At 55.9% G+C, this 19,842-nt stretch overlaps 7 protein-coding genes across 7 annotated transcripts; 4 read left to right on the forward strand and 3 right to left on the reverse strand.

Moving 5' to 3' along the window:
• Window positions 1-2,352: 2,352 nt before the first annotated feature.
• Window positions 2,353-3,138, forward strand: TRAVEDRAFT_124871 (HET-domain-containing protein; the record flags this gene model as incomplete). Its single annotated transcript, XM_008040335.1, has 1 exon — window positions 2,353-3,138. A coding segment is annotated over one exon (786 nt), but the record flags the coding sequence as incomplete, so codon positions are not given.
• A 2,411-nt stretch (window positions 3,139-5,549) lies between these two features.
• On the forward strand, window positions 5,550-7,935 carry TRAVEDRAFT_123475 (tannase and feruloyl esterase; the record flags this gene model as incomplete). Its single annotated transcript, XM_008040336.1, has 13 exons — window positions 5,550-5,916; window positions 5,979-6,020; window positions 6,083-6,156; window positions 6,217-6,337; window positions 6,486-6,520; window positions 6,581-6,742; window positions 6,804-6,841; window positions 6,895-7,119; window positions 7,170-7,248; window positions 7,313-7,512; window positions 7,566-7,569; window positions 7,621-7,809; window positions 7,870-7,935. The coding sequence occupies 13 exons, from the start codon at window positions 5,550-5,552 to the stop codon at window positions 7,933-7,935; spliced, it is 1,602 nt and encodes a 533-aa protein (XP_008038527.1).
• Window positions 7,936-8,130: 195 nt separating this feature from the next.
• On the reverse strand, window positions 8,131-9,344 carry TRAVEDRAFT_28890 (uncharacterized protein). Its single transcript, XM_008039969.1, has 4 exons — window positions 8,711-9,344; window positions 8,532-8,650; window positions 8,365-8,458; window positions 8,131-8,309 (listed from the first exon to the last, which is right to left on the reverse strand). Exons 1-3 carry the CDS (start codon window positions 9,327-9,329, stop codon window positions 8,375-8,377), a joined length of 822 nt encoding a protein of 273 aa, XP_008038160.1. The 5' UTR covers window positions 9,330-9,344; the 3' UTR covers window positions 8,131-8,309; window positions 8,365-8,374.
• Window positions 9,345-9,599: 255 nt separating this feature from the next.
• Window positions 9,600-10,443, forward strand: TRAVEDRAFT_124779 (uncharacterized protein; the record flags this gene model as incomplete). The annotated part of the gene is made up of 2 exons (XM_008040337.1): window positions 9,600-9,682; window positions 9,744-10,443. The coding sequence occupies 2 exons, from the start codon at window positions 9,600-9,602 to the stop codon at window positions 10,441-10,443; spliced, it is 783 nt and encodes a 260-aa protein (XP_008038528.1).
• A 73-nt stretch (window positions 10,444-10,516) lies between these two features.
• Window positions 10,517-13,527, reverse strand: TRAVEDRAFT_71854 (uncharacterized protein; the record flags this gene model as incomplete). Its single annotated transcript, XM_008040338.1, has 11 exons — window positions 13,479-13,527; window positions 13,382-13,412; window positions 13,231-13,334; window positions 12,944-13,064; window positions 12,707-12,892; window positions 12,501-12,649; window positions 12,269-12,418; window positions 12,107-12,211; window positions 11,542-12,038; window positions 11,242-11,487; window positions 10,517-11,183 (listed from the first exon to the last, which is right to left on the reverse strand). Exons 3-11 carry the CDS (start codon window positions 13,276-13,278, stop codon window positions 10,517-10,519), a joined length of 2,169 nt encoding a protein of 722 aa, XP_008038529.1. The 5' UTR covers window positions 13,279-13,334; window positions 13,382-13,412; window positions 13,479-13,527.
• Window positions 13,528-14,030: 503 nt separating this feature from the next.
• Window positions 14,031-14,810, forward strand: TRAVEDRAFT_124185 (HET-domain-containing protein; the record flags this gene model as incomplete). The annotated part of the gene is made up of 1 exon (XM_008040339.1): window positions 14,031-14,810. A coding segment is annotated over one exon (780 nt), but the record flags the coding sequence as incomplete, so codon positions are not given.
• A 1,167-nt stretch (window positions 14,811-15,977) lies between these two features.
• TRAVEDRAFT_28892 (uncharacterized protein) lies at window positions 15,978-19,599 on the reverse strand. The gene is made up of 17 exons (XM_008039970.1): window positions 19,424-19,599; window positions 19,340-19,364; window positions 19,034-19,273; window positions 18,724-18,965; window positions 18,598-18,670; window positions 18,508-18,533; window positions 18,373-18,451; window positions 18,267-18,323; window positions 18,166-18,214; window positions 18,069-18,110; window positions 17,984-18,019; window positions 17,524-17,935; window positions 17,181-17,470; window positions 16,877-17,116; window positions 16,654-16,824; window positions 16,438-16,597; window positions 15,978-16,376 (listed from the first exon to the last, which is right to left on the reverse strand). The coding sequence occupies exons 1-17, from the start codon at window positions 19,524-19,526 to the stop codon at window positions 16,024-16,026; spliced, it is 2,598 nt and encodes an 865-aa protein (XP_008038161.1). The 5' UTR covers window positions 19,527-19,599; the 3' UTR covers window positions 15,978-16,023.
• Between the last annotated feature and the right edge of the window lie 243 nt (window positions 19,600-19,842).

Below are 19,842 nucleotides of genomic sequence, written 5' to 3' on the forward strand. Positions count from 1 at the left end.
TTATAGATTATTTAACGAAAATCTGTGTGATATATAGCGTTTCTACAGGTATCCACACGGTTTCTGGCCGGTTGTACGTATGAGTGTGCCCTCGCGATCGTGCCAAAAGTGCGGGACATAGAGGTAAGATTGTCTATGGGCTATCAACGAGACGACATTCATGTCAGCTTATATATACACGGAAGCGTCGAGAGACTCACATGACACTTTGGACCCATACACCTATCGAATGTCCAAGAGCTCCAAGGATCCCGCAGAGAGGATGTTTCGGCTTAGGCAAAACCGCAGGTCCCAAGTACTGAGTACGCTTAACAGGCCGGCGCTGAAGCCTGAACTTGCGCCGAAGCCACTTGGGAGTTCTGCATATTCTGCATCATGACCTGCTGCGCTTGAGCTTGATCTTGAGCCGCCTGGGCTTGATCCTGCGCTGCTTGAGCCTGAGCCTGCGCCGCTAGTCGCTATGTTCCGCGCTGATGTCAGGGCCACGTACGACCATCCGGAACAGTAAAGCAATTACATGATGATGGGAGTGACCAGTGTGTGGGTGCATGCTACGAAACCCTCCTTCCGAGTAGTATGTTCCGCTCGACCTCCGTGAGATGGCGACGCAAGCCGCTACAATGAGGAAGAGTCCCAGAACGCCGCCAACGATGCCAAATATAAAGCCATTGTCGGGACCTGTTGACGACGAATTTGAACTCGATCCGGGGTCAAATGTTCCGGGAGCAGACATGGTGTCCTGGTGTATCGTGTGAGGAACGGGGGGGATTTTTCGGAGGGTATCCTTGAAATGGCTGGGGTGAGGGTATGTGTTTGGGGGCCACAACAGTGCAGGGACGTGTTTACCTATATATACAGGACGCTGGACATCATGCACCGGCAGTGCAAACTGTAATCACTCACAGCTCGCAGTACCACTGGGACTGGGGAAGGCGGCGTTATAAGATGAAGCACCGAAGCCCCGTGGCGGGCGACGTTTGACAGGTGTCCGTATTTTAGCCGTTAATACCGGAGGCTGATTGCACCGATGACGTACTTGGAAGGCCGCCGGAGATGTGGGGAGATGGTGGATGGATCGCGCCCTACTTCGTCACGGTTGCCGAGCGAAGCAATCCTCCATTGATGATACCTTTGGTGTACCTACCTGCGCTGATGACAAAATATCTTTGCAGCTGTACATATGCAATCTGTAGCCTACGGAATAGAGAATAATAGGACCTATGTGCATGGTTAACTGTCCGGTTAGCCATCGCCGCTACACAGCTCCTTGAGACGTGTCACTGTTAACACCTGCCCAATCGTGGCAAACGCGGCTGCAGCTCCCAATCCTAAGTGACGGTAGCTGCACCACAGAGTAAGGGCACTGCACGCTGCCAACCGGGCATCAGCGTATATGACCCCCACTATTCACTTCGTACGCCACTGTGACCACGCCTGCGTGGTATACGTACCAAGCAACACATTGTGGCGCGAACGGCAGATATTTTGTACGGATCTGTGCACCTATGTCCTAGGAGTATTGGGCCTCACGAAAATGAGCAGGCGGTCTGGAGCCTGAAGCTTGCGCGTGGCGAACTCGGGAACTAGATGAAAGGGCGTGCCCCCGAAGTCGGAGCGCCGTAGTAGACGGGGTCAAACATAGAACCCTGGTATACCGTGCATCACAGGCGCCGTCTGACCCAGTAATTGTGGAAGCACACCTACTTGTAAGTCGAAGACTCGAAGTCGAGGATGTCGATGATGGGCGGGTGCAGTGAGCGGTGGGCGCTTGAGCTGCGTGCATGAGGTCGATGTCTGTATCAAACTCCGCCCAAGGGCGATTGATTGAATGCTTATCGACCGGTCATCGTTTTATACTCCGCTTGTTGCGGAGTCTGGGACGGCAAGCTGGAGTCGCTGTTCTTACTAATACATCATACTTCCAGGACTTCACCGTGGTTCCCCGAAGGACCGTCTGTAATGCCATTACGCGTTTGGACCTACCTGAGGCTCACTGTTGACCACAGACACAGCTTTCTACATGGTGCGTATATGAGTACACACATACATATGTGCACATCTTTCAAAGTTGACAACGGTTGCCAGTCATGCGACAGACTGGGGAGCATCAATCATCACGTATGCGCGGCACTCCCTGTCTCCTGCTCGTTTCCTTCAGTCTTATCGCGTGCAACATCTCGAACGACTCGTATAGTCAGCTTGGACGAGTATCGTTTCCGCCCTTCGCCACACCCCTCCCACTTCCCTTCCGCAGGCGAATCATTCCCAGAAACCACCGCAGTATGCCCCTTGTGCTTCCTCGTAAATAGCGCGTCACGCTGACTCCTCTAGTATGCAAGCCGCTCATAGTCGATGCGTCTCCTCAATACACGGACGGGGCAATTTCACTGGGTGGACAGCCCAGAGAAAACACGCTATGCGATTCTCTCTCATGTCTGGAGACAAGAAGGAGAGCAAACCTATCAGGACCTTTTGGCACTCCAGGTCGACGTTAACGCTTCACGCTCTGCGCCATCTGACGCCAAGCTTCCTGCTGACGAGGTCCTCCTGAAGGCTTGTCCCAAGATCAGAGCAGCTTGCGCGTACGCTCTCTCCGAGGGCTTCGAGTACCTTTGGATTGACTCCTGCTGTATCGACAAGGGAAGCAGTGCCGAGCTATCCGAGGCGATCAACTCGATGTATCGATGGTACAGCCAGGCCACCGTCTGCTACGCCTTCCTCAGCGATGTCTCCAGCGGTCAGAATCCGAGTGCGCGGCCATCGGAGTTCCGCCGTAGTCGATGGTTCACACGCGGATGGACGCTCCAGGAACTGATAGCTCCGTGCGCCGTCATCTTCCTCTCCTTCAGCTGGGAGCTACTTGGTGCCAAAGTCGACCTTTCCAGCGTCATTCAGGACATCACAGGCATCGACAAAGACATCCTCACGCACGTGAAGCCGCTCGACTCTGTCAGTGTCGCTCATAGGATGTCTTGGGCTGCGCGACGCGTCACGACCCGGAAGGAGGACGAGGCGTACTCGCTCATGGGGATCTTCGGGATCAACATGCCGACTATCTACGGTGAAGGCCAACTCGCGTTCATCCGGTTACAGGAAGAGATCTTGAAGCAAATTCCCGATCAGAGCATCTTCGTCTGGCGGTCCTACACCTCCATTCGATGGACCTTCAAAGAGCAAAGGAGTCAACAGAATGCGGTTTTGCTGGCGAGCTCTCCGGCAGATTTCGTTCACTGCAGTGGTGTCCGAGCGGTTGCAAGACACGACCTCGCGCGCAGACTCGGCGGGGCTGCGCTACTACGACCAAGCTATCTCACTACCCCATACGGCGTCCGGACCTCGCTACCTTTTGTCAAACAGAACCACCACCCGTTCCAGATCGCCATCCTGGCATGCGAAGACGAGCGGGGACATCTCATCGCGCTCATACTGAGAGAGGATGCACGGGCCGATGCTTACTGCGTTGGCGACATCCTCGAACCTGCCGCGACCTACGAAGTTGTTCCATCCATCCAGGCCATACCGTGGATACCTGGGCGGGGGCAGCTGGCACGGCGCAGCTACACACGCACACTTCGGATTCCGCTTCCTGTCACCACTGGCCGGTTTTACCGGAGGTCGTTTCCCCTCAAAGTACGGATGACCGAAGTTTACATCACCTATCGTCCGACTCACCCCGCGACATCCCTCTCACTCGCTGATGATTCCCCCCGCGGAGCTCTCACCGCGTGCCACAACGGGGGCTCATATAGGATTTACCTGACCACTCACAGTCAGGCGCTTCTGGCACAACGCGGGTACGCCATCTCCGTGTTCTCCCGCGCAGGGTTTACCGACGGTCCCTCGACAATTCCGTATTCATCCGATCCATTCTACTCTCTCCTTCTGGTCAAGGATGGTAGTGACTCGGACCGTAACACCATTGCCATCAACATCTTGCCGTGCGACTGCGTACTCCGATCCAACCCAAGCCATTCCTGGTGGCTCAAAGCGTGGGTCGCATCGTCTTCCGGGGAGGTCATTGGGATGAAGATAGACGATCCAGTACACCCTCCGGATTCTCAACGCGCCGTGAACATCGAATACGGCGGACGAGCAGCTCGATGGTTGCGGGCCTTTGGCGTACGGCACTGGCGACGTGTCATCCACGGGACTCCGCGTGGCTCTGAGAAGGTGCAGACGCGTACTTTTTTCCATGTCCCATGTGGAGAACCAGCTACACACATCAAGTCGTGGCCTGTGACCGATGCGCTCGGGACAGGACGCTGGAGGCGCTTTACCCTTCTGGCGGGCAGCGGCGAAGAGGTTGCGACGATGACTCTTGTCCTAACTTGCGACCACCCAGGTGACCGCCATCTTCCTGCCGTCTTCTCCCTGTCGGTGGACTTCTCGGATATTATGGAGTAATTTACCCTTTACCCTACTTTCCGGTAGCACTTGCCACGAGGCTCACGAGTCGCAACTAAAGGACAACTTTTTGGATTTGGTAAAGAGCGCCTACTTTCCGGCACTTGCCGAGGTGTTCAGTAGCGCGTGCGCGCTGCGGGAGACTGTGGAATTCTTTCATAGCCTGCCTTCGTACCACGACGCTACATACAGGACGAACGCAATGCTACGTTTCTCTTCCTCTGTACTTCTCATTCTCTCTGCCATCCAGCCACAACAGCGCGGGTGTTATGGGCTTCTCGTGTAGCTAGGAGTTGGGATAGCAGCCACCTGGAAACTCCCTAGCGCTCGCCTCCGAAGTATTCTGTCGATAACTCAGTCATGATTCGCCAGAGCGACGGTCTTATAGAGAGCAAGAGAGCTTAAAGCTTTGCACAACCTACAAAGGAAGGGGTAAGTAGAATATGTTTCTCCTCCCTGGTCAAGCGCCGTCCGGACGTTCAATGGACATCTGCTCAATCTGTCCTGTATATAGGTCGGTTCACATCACCAGTTTCTATTGTGACTAAATGCACAGACGACACTCGAAGCTGCAGCAGTCTATAATCTGTTACCTTAACTCGGGTTTCGGGTTTACGATGCACGCGTAGCGGTGTTTGCCGCAATGTGCCGTCACCGTGCATCAACCTGCTACTGTAGGCTGCACTGCCATGATTTCGGACCGACATTCAACGCAGCAGCTCTGGAAGTGCACGCTGCGTAAATTCACTTGGCATGGTCATGAGCTAGACACCGGCGGTCACAGTGGCTTGGTTGCCGCTTGGGCTCCTTCGGACCGAGGTGATTTAAGTAAATTCAATACCCGTCACTTTGATCACGCAAACTAACTCTACAAGGATGCTAGTCTTCGGCCCTTCAAGTCCTTCCGTGTTGCTTTCCGCATCTTCGGTACAAGATGCTTGAACGCTTAAGCCCGCCAGCACCACTTCTGTGTCACGGTATGTGTACCACTCAATATCATCCGAAAACAGCGCCTCATGCGCACTGTACGACCGCGCGCAGCCATCCCTCGGTGAGGTCCCCGAACTCAAATTCCCAGGCATCCGGCACAAAACATATAAAATCACGCGCACCAGAGGTCTACACCCTCACTCAACCTCATGCCCATGTCTTCCCTAACAGCCCTCGCGCTCGTCAGCGTCCTACAGTTCTCAGCCCTCTTGGGCGGCGTGGACGCCTCCCGCCCGCGCCAGACCTCCCCTTCCGACGACTGCTTGGGCTTCTCCCCTAGCGGCCCGGACGGCGTGGTTCTAGCAGAGCGGACGTATTATCCCGCGAATACGACCGTGAAGATCACGAACGAATACCTCGGCTTCTCGTCCTCCACCCTGCCCGCGTTCTGCCGTCTTCAGCTGTTGATCACCACGAACGCCACGGCGGGATCGTTTGCTCACACCGAGATATGGCTTCCGGACGCGGACGCGTGGAATGAGCGCCTGCTCACCATCGGCGGGGGCGGGCTTTCCGGAGGAGGTATGAGCGGACGCGCAGGCTGGCATGTGTTTCAACTCGGGGTGCTGATCGAAGTTTTCTAGAGGACGTCCTCGCGCTCGGTACCCGTGCAATCCCGCAAGGATGTGAGCGGAATCCTCTGAGCATATGTCGCTAAACCGTCCCCTGACAATCTTTTCCCCTGCAGTCGCCGGTGTATCCACCAACGGGGGCCACAACTCCTCGGCCTTTGACGGCTCATGGGCGGGGCCTCACAATGACGTAAGCCTGCAGTACCTGTCTCACGCAGTATAGACTGAGCTCATATATTTACATCGCCAGAATGCCGTTGTCGACTACGCATGGAGATCTATTCATCTCAGTGTCCTTACGGCCAAGGATCTCGTGCAGCAGTACTACAAACAGGCCCCAGTGCGGTCATACTTCCAGGGTTGCTCCAACGGTACGCCCATGCTCTTGCCCTTGTGGACTCCACATTCTCATTCAATTTTTGCGTAACCACAGGCGGACGTCAGGGGTATGCCGTTCCCATATCCTATCATACTGGACACCATACTGACGAGTCGCCCGGGACCTCCGCAGCCTGAAAGAAACCCAACTCTTCCCCGACAGCTTCGACGGCATGGTAAGTTCCCCACGCATGCACATGAACTACTGGCGCTGACGTGCAGAACCTGCCGCGCAGGTCGTCGGCTCGCCCGCCAACTGGTTCTCCCGGCTGGTGTCCTGGGGAGCGCACCTCTCCCAGCTCGTCGAGCCCGCGACGTCCTCTCGCTTCATCCCTGAGGCAACGTGGAAGAATGTGATCGCGCCGGAGGTCATGAAGCAGTGCGACGCGCTCGACGGCGTAAGTCTCCTCGAGACTCGCATCCTCACTGTAGACGCATGTGCTGACATTAGAGCGACAGGTCACCGACAATGTCATCAACGATCCCACAGTATGCAAGTACGTCTGCATTACTTTCTTATCTCTGCTACATCCCACTAAACGCTCTCCAGCTTCAACCCTGAGACGCTTGCCTGCACCTCGGATCAAGACACCACGACGTGTCTCAACGCGGACCAGCTCGCCGTTCTACCCCAAATATACGCGGACTACTACGAGAACGGCGAGTTCGTGTCCACTGGGTTCAACCTCGGTGGGGAGGACGCGTACTTCACGAACTTCCTCGCGGAGACGCCCAGCCCGCTCGTAACGGAATGGCTGGAGTATATGGTGCTCAAGTACGCACCAACGAGATAAAAGCCCGTATAGGTACTGACGTTGTGAACAGCGATACGACCTGGACGCTCGACCAGTACAACTCGAGTGTGTACAAGATCGCGGACGCGGTCGACCCCGGAACCACAAACGTACGCCACGTCCCCCCTTGTTTTTAGTTGTTATACACTCACTCACATGCACACATCGGGACAGGCGATGGACCCGAACATGAGCACGTATGCTGCGGCGCCGTACAACGGCAAGGTGCTGCACTACGTCGGCCTCACGGACGAGATCATCAGCCCGCGCAACAGCATGTACTACTACAACACCGTGCGCGAACAGGCATCCAGCGTAGGCCTGAACGTTGACGACTACTACCGCCTCTTCCCGGTGCCTGGCTTGAACCACTGGTGAGTGCTGTTCCCGTTCCTCCAGGTCTGCGTGTACTGATGATTATGTGTAGTTTCGTGCGTATCCCTTGAACGGTTCACCAGAGAGCGTACTGATGAGAGACACAGGGCGGACACGGCGCGAACTCGTTCGGCGGCGCCACCCAGCAGACCGTCGCGTTCGACGCGGAGCACGATGTCCTCGCCGCGCTCATGCGCTGGGTCGAAGACGGCGTCGCGCCCGAGCGGATCGTCGCCACGAAGTTCAACAACGACACGTTGACTGATGGCGTCGCCTTCACCCGCCCGCTGTGCAAGGTATGTCCCTCCTGTTCCTATTCCTGGTGCACGATCGGGAATGCTGATGCGGTTTGTCAGTACCCGGCGACGGCGAAGTACATCGGGGGCGCCGAGGATGATGCTGCGAGCTTCGAGTGCGCGTGAGGTGATTGACTCAAGGACGGTGGACAATGTTTCTGTTCCAGTGACGGACACGCTGCAGTGGATGTGGACCTGGGTACCATTTATCGTATGCCCTAAGTAATTTGGATGTGCTTCCCTCGTTATAGTGACATTCATTTGTAATTTTAATCTTTACAATGATGCCGGCCTCCTGGTCCAGGTACTTGCGAGATGTGAGGGCATGTCAACGTTATGAGAAAAAGTACTCAAATATCCTGCACCCCTATATGACATCGGCTCGGAGGCCACCGAGACAGTTAGACTGTGACGGCGAGTATATACAAGGGCTCTCCGTTGGATACTCCTCTGGCACGACCACTGAGGTGGCCCACCCTTGCCAACATTTGTTGTACAACCTTCCGCGTTCTTTTCAGTAGGTGAGTGCAATGCTCGTCATAGCATGACATTCACCTTCTGACATTCACCATGTTCCGCTGCAAACCGCTTCGAACACTTCTGGATGCTGCTCGCACTGGTTCATATAAATGTTTCCCGTTGTGTATATCTGCCTCGTCACGACGCAAGACGCGAGATGTCAGTAATTTATTGTGGATACACATGCGGTGAGAGATGTCTACCGGGTTGTCTTCATCCCTTGTGCCTAGTTGTATGAGACACCGCCAGTCGAAGTGCGGCCCGCCGTCGCCCGCGGTACATTGACCCAGAGGGTCGCCACTGGAAGTGTTGTAGAACTTGCCTGCAGCCGATGCGTGAGCTCACCTGCTGGTACCGACGTGACACGTGCACTTGAACTCACCTCGAACCCCATATCCGAGAAGCTTGAGGCCCTCCGCGGGCTTATGTGCCTCGTAGAATGCCTCGTCAAAGTCCGCGCCCGAGCCTGCGGCCTCCCAGTGCTCGGTCTCGGGATTCCCCGCGGTCCACTCTGTGATGATGCGCTCAGGAATGAATTGGTCCTCCTCCTCGAGGGACGCGCGCGCTTGATCGTGGGCGGCAGACGCGTCCAGGCCAGTCGCGTCCGCGTCGACGCGGACTCTGCGCACGAGCCATGACTCGCCCTCCTCGACCTGCATGACCCATGCCTCGAAGCAGGACCCACTGTCTGTCTCCTCTGCGCAGATGAAGATCTGGAAAAGCGTCACGCCCTCGGATTCGAGCGGCGGAAGATGCTGGCGGAACTCCTGGGGCGTCCTCTCGGAAGAGAGGTTGATCTGCAGATATGGAATGAGTGTGTGCCCACAAGTCTTGCAGAGCGGCCACTCTTCGTCGGCTTGGAGGTACGGTGTGGACCCGCCGAAAAGTGCAGAAAATGCCTCGCCGCTCAGCAGGGCGCGGAGACCGTCTTCGGTCTCATCGGAGTATTTGGGGAAGTAGGGATTCAAGAGCGGCGTTGGCTGAACAAGTACGCGAGACATCGGCCGAGCGAAGCTACTAGTGGTGGTAGCAGCTTAAGTGCACCAATTGACGCCACTTACCTATAGATCGATCGTGCTCATGATCATATGCCCTTACGAAATCAATATACCCCCTGTGACTAATACGAGACCTACGGTTCAGCCCTGTTCGTGTTTACAGGCCACTACTACATAGCCTCAGATAACATACCGTGTCGTAGGAGGCGAGGTTTCCTTGCAGAATGCCGACGCATACTGACTCAACTTGAATTCATCTAGACCCGACCTGCGATGCCCGCGCCCATCATATTCTACGATATTCCAAGCAAGGATCTCGTCCCAAAAGCTTGGTCTCCCAACACTTGGAAGACGAGGTACGCACCACAAATCGCCTTCGACATGAAGCTGCACTAACTTCTGAATCACCCTCTGTAGATACACCTTGAACGTAAAGGGCATCCCATACAAGACCATATGGGTCGAGTATCCCGACATCGAAGCCGCTATGCACAAGATCGGCGCACTCCCTACCTCGCGCCGCCCCGACGGTACCCCGCTATACACCCTCCCGGCGATCTACGATCCGAACACAGAGACCGTCCTCTCCGAGTCTGCTGCGATCGCGCGCCACCTCGATAAAACGTACCCCGACACCCCACGCCTCATCCCAGCTGGGACAGACGCGCTGCACGCTGCGTTCCACTATGCGATTCACTCAGTGGTGGATCCCGACCGCCGGCCACTCTTCGTCCCTGCAGTCCCCGAACACCTCTTGCCGAGGAGCCAGGCGTACTTCCACACCACGCGTGAGGTGCTTTTCGGCGGGTCGCTGCGGGATGTCGCGCCTCCGGGTCCCAAGCGCGAGAAGCACTGGGTAGGGTTGAGGAAGGCGTTTGGCACGGTCGCTCAGTGGTTCCAGGCGGACGGCATTGACAAGCCTTTCCTCCTCGGCGACAACATCGGATTCGCGGACATCACCCTCGCCAGCTTCTTAGTGAGCACGCGCATCGTCTTCGGTGAGAATAGCGAGGAGTGGAAGAATATCATGACATGGGATAATGGCCGTTGGGCGAGATACATGGACGCGTTCAGCAAGTACGAAGAGGTGGATGAAGGCGAGGAAGTTGTACTGTAAATGAAGGATGAAGTCCGTTTTGTGCTCGACAACATAGACCTTGACACAGAAATTGCCTACCGGTGACCAAGTACTAATCAGGGACGTCGTAGATCGTGCGTACGACGTGGTCCGGCTTGCGCCCCGTGTGCTTCACGAAGCCCATGTAGTCCAGCTCGTGCAGGGCGCGCAAGAAGCGTGCCTGCACCTCGATCTTCCACTTCTCTTCCTCCTCTTCGTCCATCTCCTCGTCCTCGCCATCATCGCTCTCGTCTCCGTTTTGAGTCTCATCACCATCGACGTCCATATCCGTATCCGCCCTTCCGGCACGCCTCTTGGGTGTGCTCCGCGATCGCCGACTCCCGTTCCGCTGAGAGCGCGGGGTGGTTTGTGTCGCGAGTTGCGCCCTCTTGCGGAGCTTCCGCCGCTGCGTCTCGAGTACGACTGCAAACGACTCGAACCAGTCGTACACGTTCACCATCCGCCCGGCCTCGACGTACCGCCGGAACGCGATGCTCGTGTCCTGCATCTCCCACAATTCCGGCTCGCGCGCGGGGTTGTCGTCCACCGCCGCGGGTGGCTCTTCGTTCGACGATGCACGGACAAGGTCGGCGTGAGCGCGGGCGAAGTCGTGCGGGTGGAGGAGTGCGGCGACGACCGTTGGACGCGGCGCGGGGTTGACAAGTTCCGAGGGGAAAGGCGCGTTTCCGGTGTACCAGATGTCCCAGAGCACTTGCTCGTCAAGGCGTACAAGGCGTTCCCTAAGATAACGAGCCATGTGAATCAAAGAACGTGTGCGCAAATAGGCGAAGGACGTACTCAATGTATGTCTGCAGCCAGTCTCCGACCGTCGCAGCGAGTTGCTTCACTGCGGGATCTTGTGGGCCCTGCAAATCATCTGGCGAGGTTTGAGGTTCGCTGGTTTCAGGCGGCAGCTGATTCAGCGTAGTGACGATCCAGACGCGGGCGGCTTCCTCGTCTCGTTTGATGTCGGCACTTTTCAGGTTCCACAGAAACGCGTGAAGCTGGCGGAATAGCTCTCGCAATTTGGGCAGTGGCAGTTTCCTGGGGCGCGACGTGAGCCATAGACACGCTATGAGCCGGAATATGTGTACGTACCTGACTGCCATACACACGTATCGCACTTGGTTTCCTGCTCGCCCACGCAACACCGCACTGAGCATCTCGAGGCTGTCCAGCCTTGCGTTATCGCCCTCGCCACCCTTGTTCACATGGACAGGTGCAGGGCCCAAAGCAACTCGTTCAGCGATGCACGCAACTGCGAAAGCGACTCGCATACGACGCGCGTGCTTATGGAAAGCGACACGCGCCCGCGAGACGCATTCGAGCAGTTCGCCGGCGGTGTTCGCATGCCATCTGTTTTCGTGTATAGCTCCGTTGGTCTTGCGCGGCGTGCCTGGGGCCGAGGATCCTTCACGCGTTCGAGCTGCTGCTAGAGTCGTTGCAAAGAGCCGCAGTTGGAGCCCCTCTATAAGGGCCTGTAGCTCTGGCTCAGAATTGAGCTTGTGCTCCGCATGGTCAACGTCAAGCTCTCCAAGAAGTTCTTCGCGAGAAAAGAGGCTGATGGGCTGCGTGAAATGCTTCATGTGAAGGAGCTAGTATCATATAATGAGCGATGAGGGAGATATCATAGTGAGATGACACTTGCCTGTAGGAGTGTTACCACAGCATCTGGGGCCGTGGTCTGCCGCGTTGCAAAGTCTACGATGTAGTCGAGTGCACCAGGACCGACCATTACATCAGGTTCAAAGTCTGGATCGAAGAATGTCTGTAGTGAAAGCAGCGTTAGGTCGAGAGCGTTACCGATTGCCCTGTGTGCGAGTACCTTTAGCAGCGCGTCTTTTATCGCGGCGACACCGGAAGAGACAGTGATTGGATGAATCCGTAGTAGGGCTAGAGTTGACCGTGGATAGACCGCGTGGAGGTGTGAAGGAACGGGTGGTGACGCCATCAACAGTATAAACACCAGGGGGAGCTGTGGTACATGCATACTAAAACGTGCATCAATACACCGCCTCAGTGCAACGAGAACGGAATACTTGCCTACAAATGTATACCACATCCTGTATCACGTGCGCATCGAACCTCTCGAATTCGTGCAAGAACACCACAAGCTTGGACCGTGACGCCTGGGACATGTGCCAAGTGCGTAAGAGGTTGATGTCAAAGTTGGCCAAGGATGTGGTTGGCTTCCGTTTCGCGCCGGCTGCGTGAGGACCATGATTAGTGCATGTGTCGACAGCTTCTGCGAGCATATACGTACAATCGACGAACCCAGTAACAACTGCCTTCATCATGTTCATCACGGTAGAGCATTCCGCAGGGTGCAGGTGAACCTGGAACACACGCGCAAAGCCGGTACCATGCGCAGCATGAGGGCTGCTCGCGTCATCAACGCCAGCGCACTCGAGATGATATCCAATTTCTTCTGCAAAAGAAGAGTTTATACCTACGCCATGTCTCCGTCAGTCACAATCATAATTAATATGAGCAGACATACCATGAAGCGCAATTACGGGAAGTTCAGGGTAAGGTAAGCCAGGCAGCACATCGGTGTGGGCGTTCGTGACCTGTGTCACGATTTCCTGTACAGCCGGTACCTGCAAGGCCCTGAGAATATCCTATATCAACCCGGGAGCAATAATGTTAACATGTATACAGGCGAGGCAAGGGTGATGTGAGTATCAAGAGGTCACATAGCGCGCAGACTATTTTGCACACATAGTTAATGGAGGGACTCCATATTTCCAGGGCGTAGCTCTGTGCTCGTAACACTGAAACACGCACTTGAAGACGATTCAGACATTTGTCCCAAGCGGCCCTGTACGTCTGCATCCGCAACGCATATTCGTGGAGGCGGAAACCGTCGAGGCTCTGATTTCGCGTTGTTTCTTCTAGTCATGAGCAAACATCAAAACGTGATACGACAACTACTAACGGGGCTTTCCCGGCGGTATGTATACGCATGCCTAGTAGGTGTAAAGTATGCCAGTGAGCGATGTGGTCAAGATGGGCAAAACCCCGTTGGATCGCACCTTGGAAGCATCCTCAAGCTCATGTGTATATCCGCTTGTGTTTTCAGTGCTGTCCATAGTCGAGAACGCGACGAAGAGAGGTAAGATGGTAGGGGAAAGGAGACAAGACGCGCTCAGCCACAAACTCGACTCGCGCGTCGCGACGCGTATCGGGCGCTAATTACAACTCCGCGCTAAGCGTTAAACAGTTCGCGTGGCCACACGCGGCCAACATCCAGATCTCTCTCTCCCACCAGCACCCGGCACAAACATTGCTCTAGCCGCATTACAACCTGCCGCATTCCGTGATAGAAATCAGGATTTCCAGGCCGCAATGGCATCCGCGCGACCACAGCCCCCCTGATCCTCGGTTGTTGATGAGTGAGATGCCCAAGGCGATGTACCGTGGATAAGTGTATATAAATCTTCATGTGCCCAGCATTTCCCCAGGCTTCCCCAAGAACCTCTTTTCAGCTGACCTACTGGTTTTCATTGATACAAGAACGAGGTAAGCAGTGGTCATAGCTCCACGTCGACGACCGCGTTTACAAGTCCTTGTCACAGCACTATACGATGCGTCTGCTGGAAACGCGGACAGGTGAATTCCTCGTGGTCAACAACCCAGAGGAATTCCGGTACGCGATCCTTTCTCATGTCTGGGCCGTCGAAGGGGAGCAGACATACGACGACCTGTTGAAGATTCAAACAGACGTCCACGCTGCACGAGCCTCCGGTGTCTATCTTCCTCGCAACGAAGTCCTCCTCAGGGCCTCTCCCAAGATCCGAAACGCTTGTGCGTACGCCCTCTCCGAAGGCTTCGGGTACCTCTGGATAGACACGTGCTGCATCAATCAATCAAGCAGTACGGAACTCTCTGAGGCGATCAACTCCATGTATCAGTGGTACGGCCAGTCTATCGTCTGCTACGCCTTCCTCGATGATGTCACCAGCGAAGAAGACCCCAGCCTGTCCGGTTCGCAGTTCCGCAACAGTCGTTGGTTTACGCGTGGCTGGACACTACAGGAGCTGATCGCGCCGCGGATCGTCATTTTCATCTCTGCCGAGTGGGACATGCTGGGCAGCAAAGATGGACTCTCCACCGTGGTCAAAGAAGTCACCGGCGTCGATCAGGCCGTCCTCGTGCATCGTCTGCCAATCCAATCCGTCAGCGTGGCCCGCAGGATGTCCTGGGCAGCAAAGCGCTTCACGACGCGGAAGGAGGACGAAGCGTACTCGCTCATGGGCATCTTCGGGGTCAACATGTCGACTATCTACGGTGAGGGCCGACTCGCGTTTATCCGGCTGCAGGAGGAAATCCTGAGGCTCGTCCCTGATCAAAGTCTCTTTGCCTGGGAGCGCACTCGGAATCGCTGGAATCCCGTCTTTGCAGAAGCAGAAGAGACCGCCTCTGGCCCAACCCTGTTCGCCACGTCTCCTGCGGACTTCGAGCTCTCCAGTAGGATCGACTGCATCACGGTAAAGAAAGCCGGGGAACTACTCGGGATCCCCCCTGCTTATTCTCCGCCCACCTGCACCATCACCCCGTATGGCCTCCGAACCGACTTGCCCCTCACTGCACTTTCTTCTACTATCCGTGTCGCGTATCTGGCTTGCGAGATCCGAAAGGACGTCATTGTAGGCCTGATCCTGCAGAAGGATGAAGATGCCCACGCATGGTCCCTAGGCGCTGCGTCGAGAGACATTGGCCCATGGGTCAGGTTCAACCCTACCTTCTCCAAATCACCCGAAACCTGGATCCGCCTTCTTCACCTCCCCTCATATGCTCCGGATGTTCGCGCTTCACGCGCCTGTGTGGAGGAGATCTGCATTATCCATCGTCCTACGCTCACCCCCGCTCCGAGGCTCCGAGGGCCGTCTCCACCGCTACTCTCGCCGTTGCAGCTTTACGGGAATGCATTCAAAATCAAACTCCCCAAGTGGTGTCAGTCCCGTCTCACAGAGCAAGAATACAGCGTTTCCCTCTCCTCCAGCCACACTGCGCTAACGTCGCCGCACCGATCCCCGCCAACCTACATCGTCCGTCTCGTCCGAGGACTCGTCACTGTCGACATCAGCCTCGGGCCATGCAGCTGCAGCCGGGGGAGCTTCACGAGCTACTGGTGGCTCGCGTCCCGGGTCTCCTCACTGTCGCTCAACGAAATCACAGCCCGTCGGGTGTCCGCGTCGCGCCATCTCACGGAGCGCGCCGCCTCTACTACCTGCAAAGACCCCCACGCGCACGTCGAGTCATGGGACCCCGTCGAAGGAAGCGACTGGGGACGCCGCACGCGCGCGGTCCTGGGCTCGACAACGCTGGCGGAGGCACTCGCTGTTGATCTGGTGCTCACATGCGACTACCGGGGCGACGGACATTACCCGGCGTTGTTCTCGCTCTGGATTGACGTTTTCGCTGTGAAGATGTAGATCCATGTCGGTTTAGAGCATAGGCTTAGTAACACCAGTTGAGTATGCTGTAGCAACTTGGGGTTTGAACGAACGCGCACAATGTACGATAGGACACTACTATAGATTGAACCAATTGCACAATCCGCGATACAATACTACTCTAGATGACAGCGACGCCAGCAACACAGCCAAGGAACATCGCGTCCACAGTCCCGCCCGTCTCCCGCTCGAGCCAGCCGTCGAACTCCTCGAACAGCGCCATTGCGCGCCCGCCAAGCGCCTTCTCTGCCTTCTTCCCCGGCCACATCGCCTTCTCGTGGATGCCGACGAAGTTCACCTTCACGCTGCCGTCCGCGGGCGCGCCTGCGGCGTCCGGCCGCAGCTTCGTGACGAGGTCAACCGTCCACGTGTCGTACCCGTAGAACGAGCCTTCTTTGATGTGGTGGCGCGCGAACTCATCGGGCGGGTTGTTGTCGAGCGTCCACTCGATGACGTGCGCGTCGAACGCGATGGCTGCACGGATACCATTCGGTCAGTCATGTTCTTAAAATCAGAGTGCGAGAGGAATTCTGACATGTCCAGATGATGGCTGGGTGGTTGACGACAAGCGTGAAGCTCCGGGTGCCCGCGACTTCGTCAACCTTGTTGTTAATCGCTGTGACGGTGAAGTCGTGGTCGATCGGGTTCTGGTGCTCCGCGCGCAGCGGCAAGTCGAACTTATAGGGCGTCAAGAACTATCGCGGACTAGTTAGAGGGGGCATCATGCTAAGAGACGTGCAGCTATGCATACCGCCGAAAAGGGGTAGACAGTGTCCCAGTCACTGTTCCAGTCGTTCATGACCACGGAAGTCGGCGTGACGTCAGGCGTGCTGAATGCTTTAGCGATGTCCGCTGCGAGGCTGTGGAATCCCGGTGCGCCATCGGCAGCGGCGATGTGCAGATGCTGCTCTTCGCTCGTAATCTGCCAACTATATCAGCATCTGCTACTAGACTAGGAAGCGCCTCAAACTCACGTTCTCCATGTGGATGACAAACAGGCGCTTCTGGTGCATGGAGTCGAAGGGCGACCGCATGGAGAAGACGGCCATGGTTAGGCCGGTGATCATCGTGAGGAGGGTTACCGAGCGCACGAGCGTGCGATGGCTGAACCGGCTCATGAATGGCACTGTTAGCGAGAGCGTAAACGATCCGGTGGCAGAGACAATGATCGCGATGATGTGTTCCGCAGGGGCCTCCTCGCCGATACGGCCAGTCTGCATTATCGGAGACATGACGATTAGTCTGCGGTACAACGCTAGTGGTGAGGATGTGACATACTAGGGGGACGAAGACCTCGAGAACGCCGCAGAAGAGTGTCGTCCCGATGACAAGAGGGCTGAGCAGTCCAATTGCGTAACTCCAGAGTGAGATGTCGTCGCCGCGCTTCGTGAGGAACCCATTGACCAGCAGAGCGACAGCGAACGGTGCCGAGGACAAGAAGAGCGTGCCGCCAGAGCCAATGCCGATGAGTTGAAGGACCGTCGCCAGGAACGACTGCATGAGCATGACCGAGGTGAAAGCCGTTTGTTCGCGCACGCGGGGAACGAGCAGCTGGGATACAAGGGCGCCTAGTGTATGGCGATTAGTATGCATGAAGATTGCGGGAGGCGTTTGCACTGACCTGTCAACGCAGCGGGTCCATACAGGACAACGCACGCGAATTCGGAAGAGAACCAGCTGAACGACTTCCCGAGCACCTTGTCCATGAGCAATGCTACGACGTTCGCGCCAACCACGGCGCCAACGAAGGACGCAGACACGGCGGCAAAGCCCTTGATTTGTTCGCCAAAGAAGCTGGTGCCGTTCTTCAACGCAGGTGTAGGGTCGACGTAAGTAGCCCGGGCGACAACAAAGGCGATGACGAGGAAGGTAGAGTACAGGATCTTCGCGGTGGTGAAGGAGTAGGCCAAGAAGAAACCGAAGTACTCATAGAAGACTGTGTGAGGACGAGTGTAGCCTCCCGCCAGTTCAGGAAGGGGCGAGCCTTCGGCAGTCAAGTGCAAGAGCAGCGCGAGGACGTTTTCGGCCATGTGCTATACATGTCGTTAGAGTTAGCATGAGCGAGATATGACGTCACTGACCTGAGCTACGCCGGTTTCTATGTTTTCTACCAAGTCCTTTATTACAATTCAGTTTCGTCTCGAACACGACACGCGAAATCCCTACCTTGCGCATATGGTACAGGTAGCTGTTGCCTACAACAGCCATCTACCGCGTACACAAGTAAGTGACAAGCGTAAAAACGGAGTAAGGAGGAACTCACATCTAGGCCGCTGACGTTAAGGTATAGTTCAAATTGCCGGAAGTCGGTACTGTCGAGATTCATTAGCTACGGTACTGTGCCCGCATTTATGAAAGACTGACTCGGATAAGATTATGCCAGAGCTGAAGATCTCATTAGCAATTACTGAACCATAAGGTCTGTCGTTATGAGTTAGCACGGTTGCAATAACGTTTGCATATGTATCACCTTGGAACCTTCGAATATGCTTCGATCATCTGTTCAGATGTTGCTTGGAAGAGAATCTCGGGGCCAGTCGTCCCCGCAGCTTGAATAGCATCAGTCACAGGTATCCACACATTGTCCAAACCGCGGGGGGCATACCTTCGAGGTTGATGGCGGCACGGATACTGAGTGGTATACCAGCAATTGTCAGATGCATTGTTAAGCCTGGCGAGAAAAAACACATCTTACGTCTTCGCAACCGGATGTTGTGTGGAGAATAGATGTGAACCGTCCTGCAGCGATTCCTCTGCATTATTGAACACTGTGAAGAGCGTTCAACCACCTTCAACTCTCACACCCTGCGGCAAAGCTCACAGAATACGATAGCGTGCTTGGGTTCCCAAGCCGGCGTGTTGACCAGAACGCGAATGGACTCCAGCATGACGCCGACCGAAAGTCCGTCGTCCGCAGCACCCGGTGAAGGCAATGTGCTGTCCACATGCGAGTTCACCAGTACAGCGTGTTCCTTCCCTTCTTCGGTCCCGTCCGAGACGCGGACAATGATGTTGGTCAGGTTGACATATGTCTTGTACAGCCGTCTACCCATCATGTCAAACCTAACAAGCACGCCGACCCCGTCGCGTTCTGTCAGCCCCGGACGCGTCGAATGCTCGTAAAAACGCACCTGTGGCTCCCGCTGCCCTGCTGATGCCATACTTCGCACTCCAATTTCCGTTCTGGGTGCGCGAGCACTATGCTCTCACATTCGGCGCGTAGGGCTTCTGCTTGCTGCAATACCCATGCATCACCTAACGCATGCTCCTTTGTACCGACCGTGCGATATCCAATGTCTTCAGAGAGGTACTTTGCGTGCGCGAGGATGCGAGCTTCAGAAGCTTGAGGGAGCGAAGTCGCGGGGTCGACCCTGTGGGAGTCGCGTCGGCCAGGGTTACGACGCGGTCCGCCAGCGCGTTCACAGAAGCTGACTTACAGGTCTACCACCGGATTCGGAAGTGCTGAACATGGATGGCTGTCTTAGTCCAAGAGTTCCGCAACTCTAGCATGAGGTACTCGCCATAGTGCGCTCGGTACGAATAAATGGGCGCAAGGATGAAGAGAGGCGCCAAACAGAGCAGTGACCGGACGGGTCCCCACCGCCTCTGCGGTGCTTTGCTCATTGAGTTTGACGAAGGTTGGATGGCACGGGCAGTTCGCGTCGACCAGGAGACGAGAAAAGCGAAAGAAAGAGGGAGAGGGGGGCGGATGGCAAGAGGCAAGGAAGACGCATGCTATGTAGTGCACAGTTGCGGCGACGGGGCCGGGCGCGTCTGTGGCCATGGTCCCGGCACTCGCGCTTCCCGTTGCGGACGATCAGTGCCTCGTCCTCTACATGACTGTCAAAATACTTGACCAATACGTGTTGCGAGCTGCGCCGTGGATCCGTACAGTCAAGCCACTGCTCGTATTCGGGTATGTTCATCATGCGCTAGCAGT

The sequence above is a fragment of the Trametes versicolor genome, assembly GCF_000271585.1.
Source record: "Trametes versicolor FP-101664 SS1 unplaced genomic scaffold TRAVEscaffold_6, whole genome shotgun sequence".
Taxonomy (NCBI): domain Eukaryota; kingdom Fungi; phylum Basidiomycota; class Agaricomycetes; order Polyporales; family Polyporaceae; genus Trametes; species Trametes versicolor.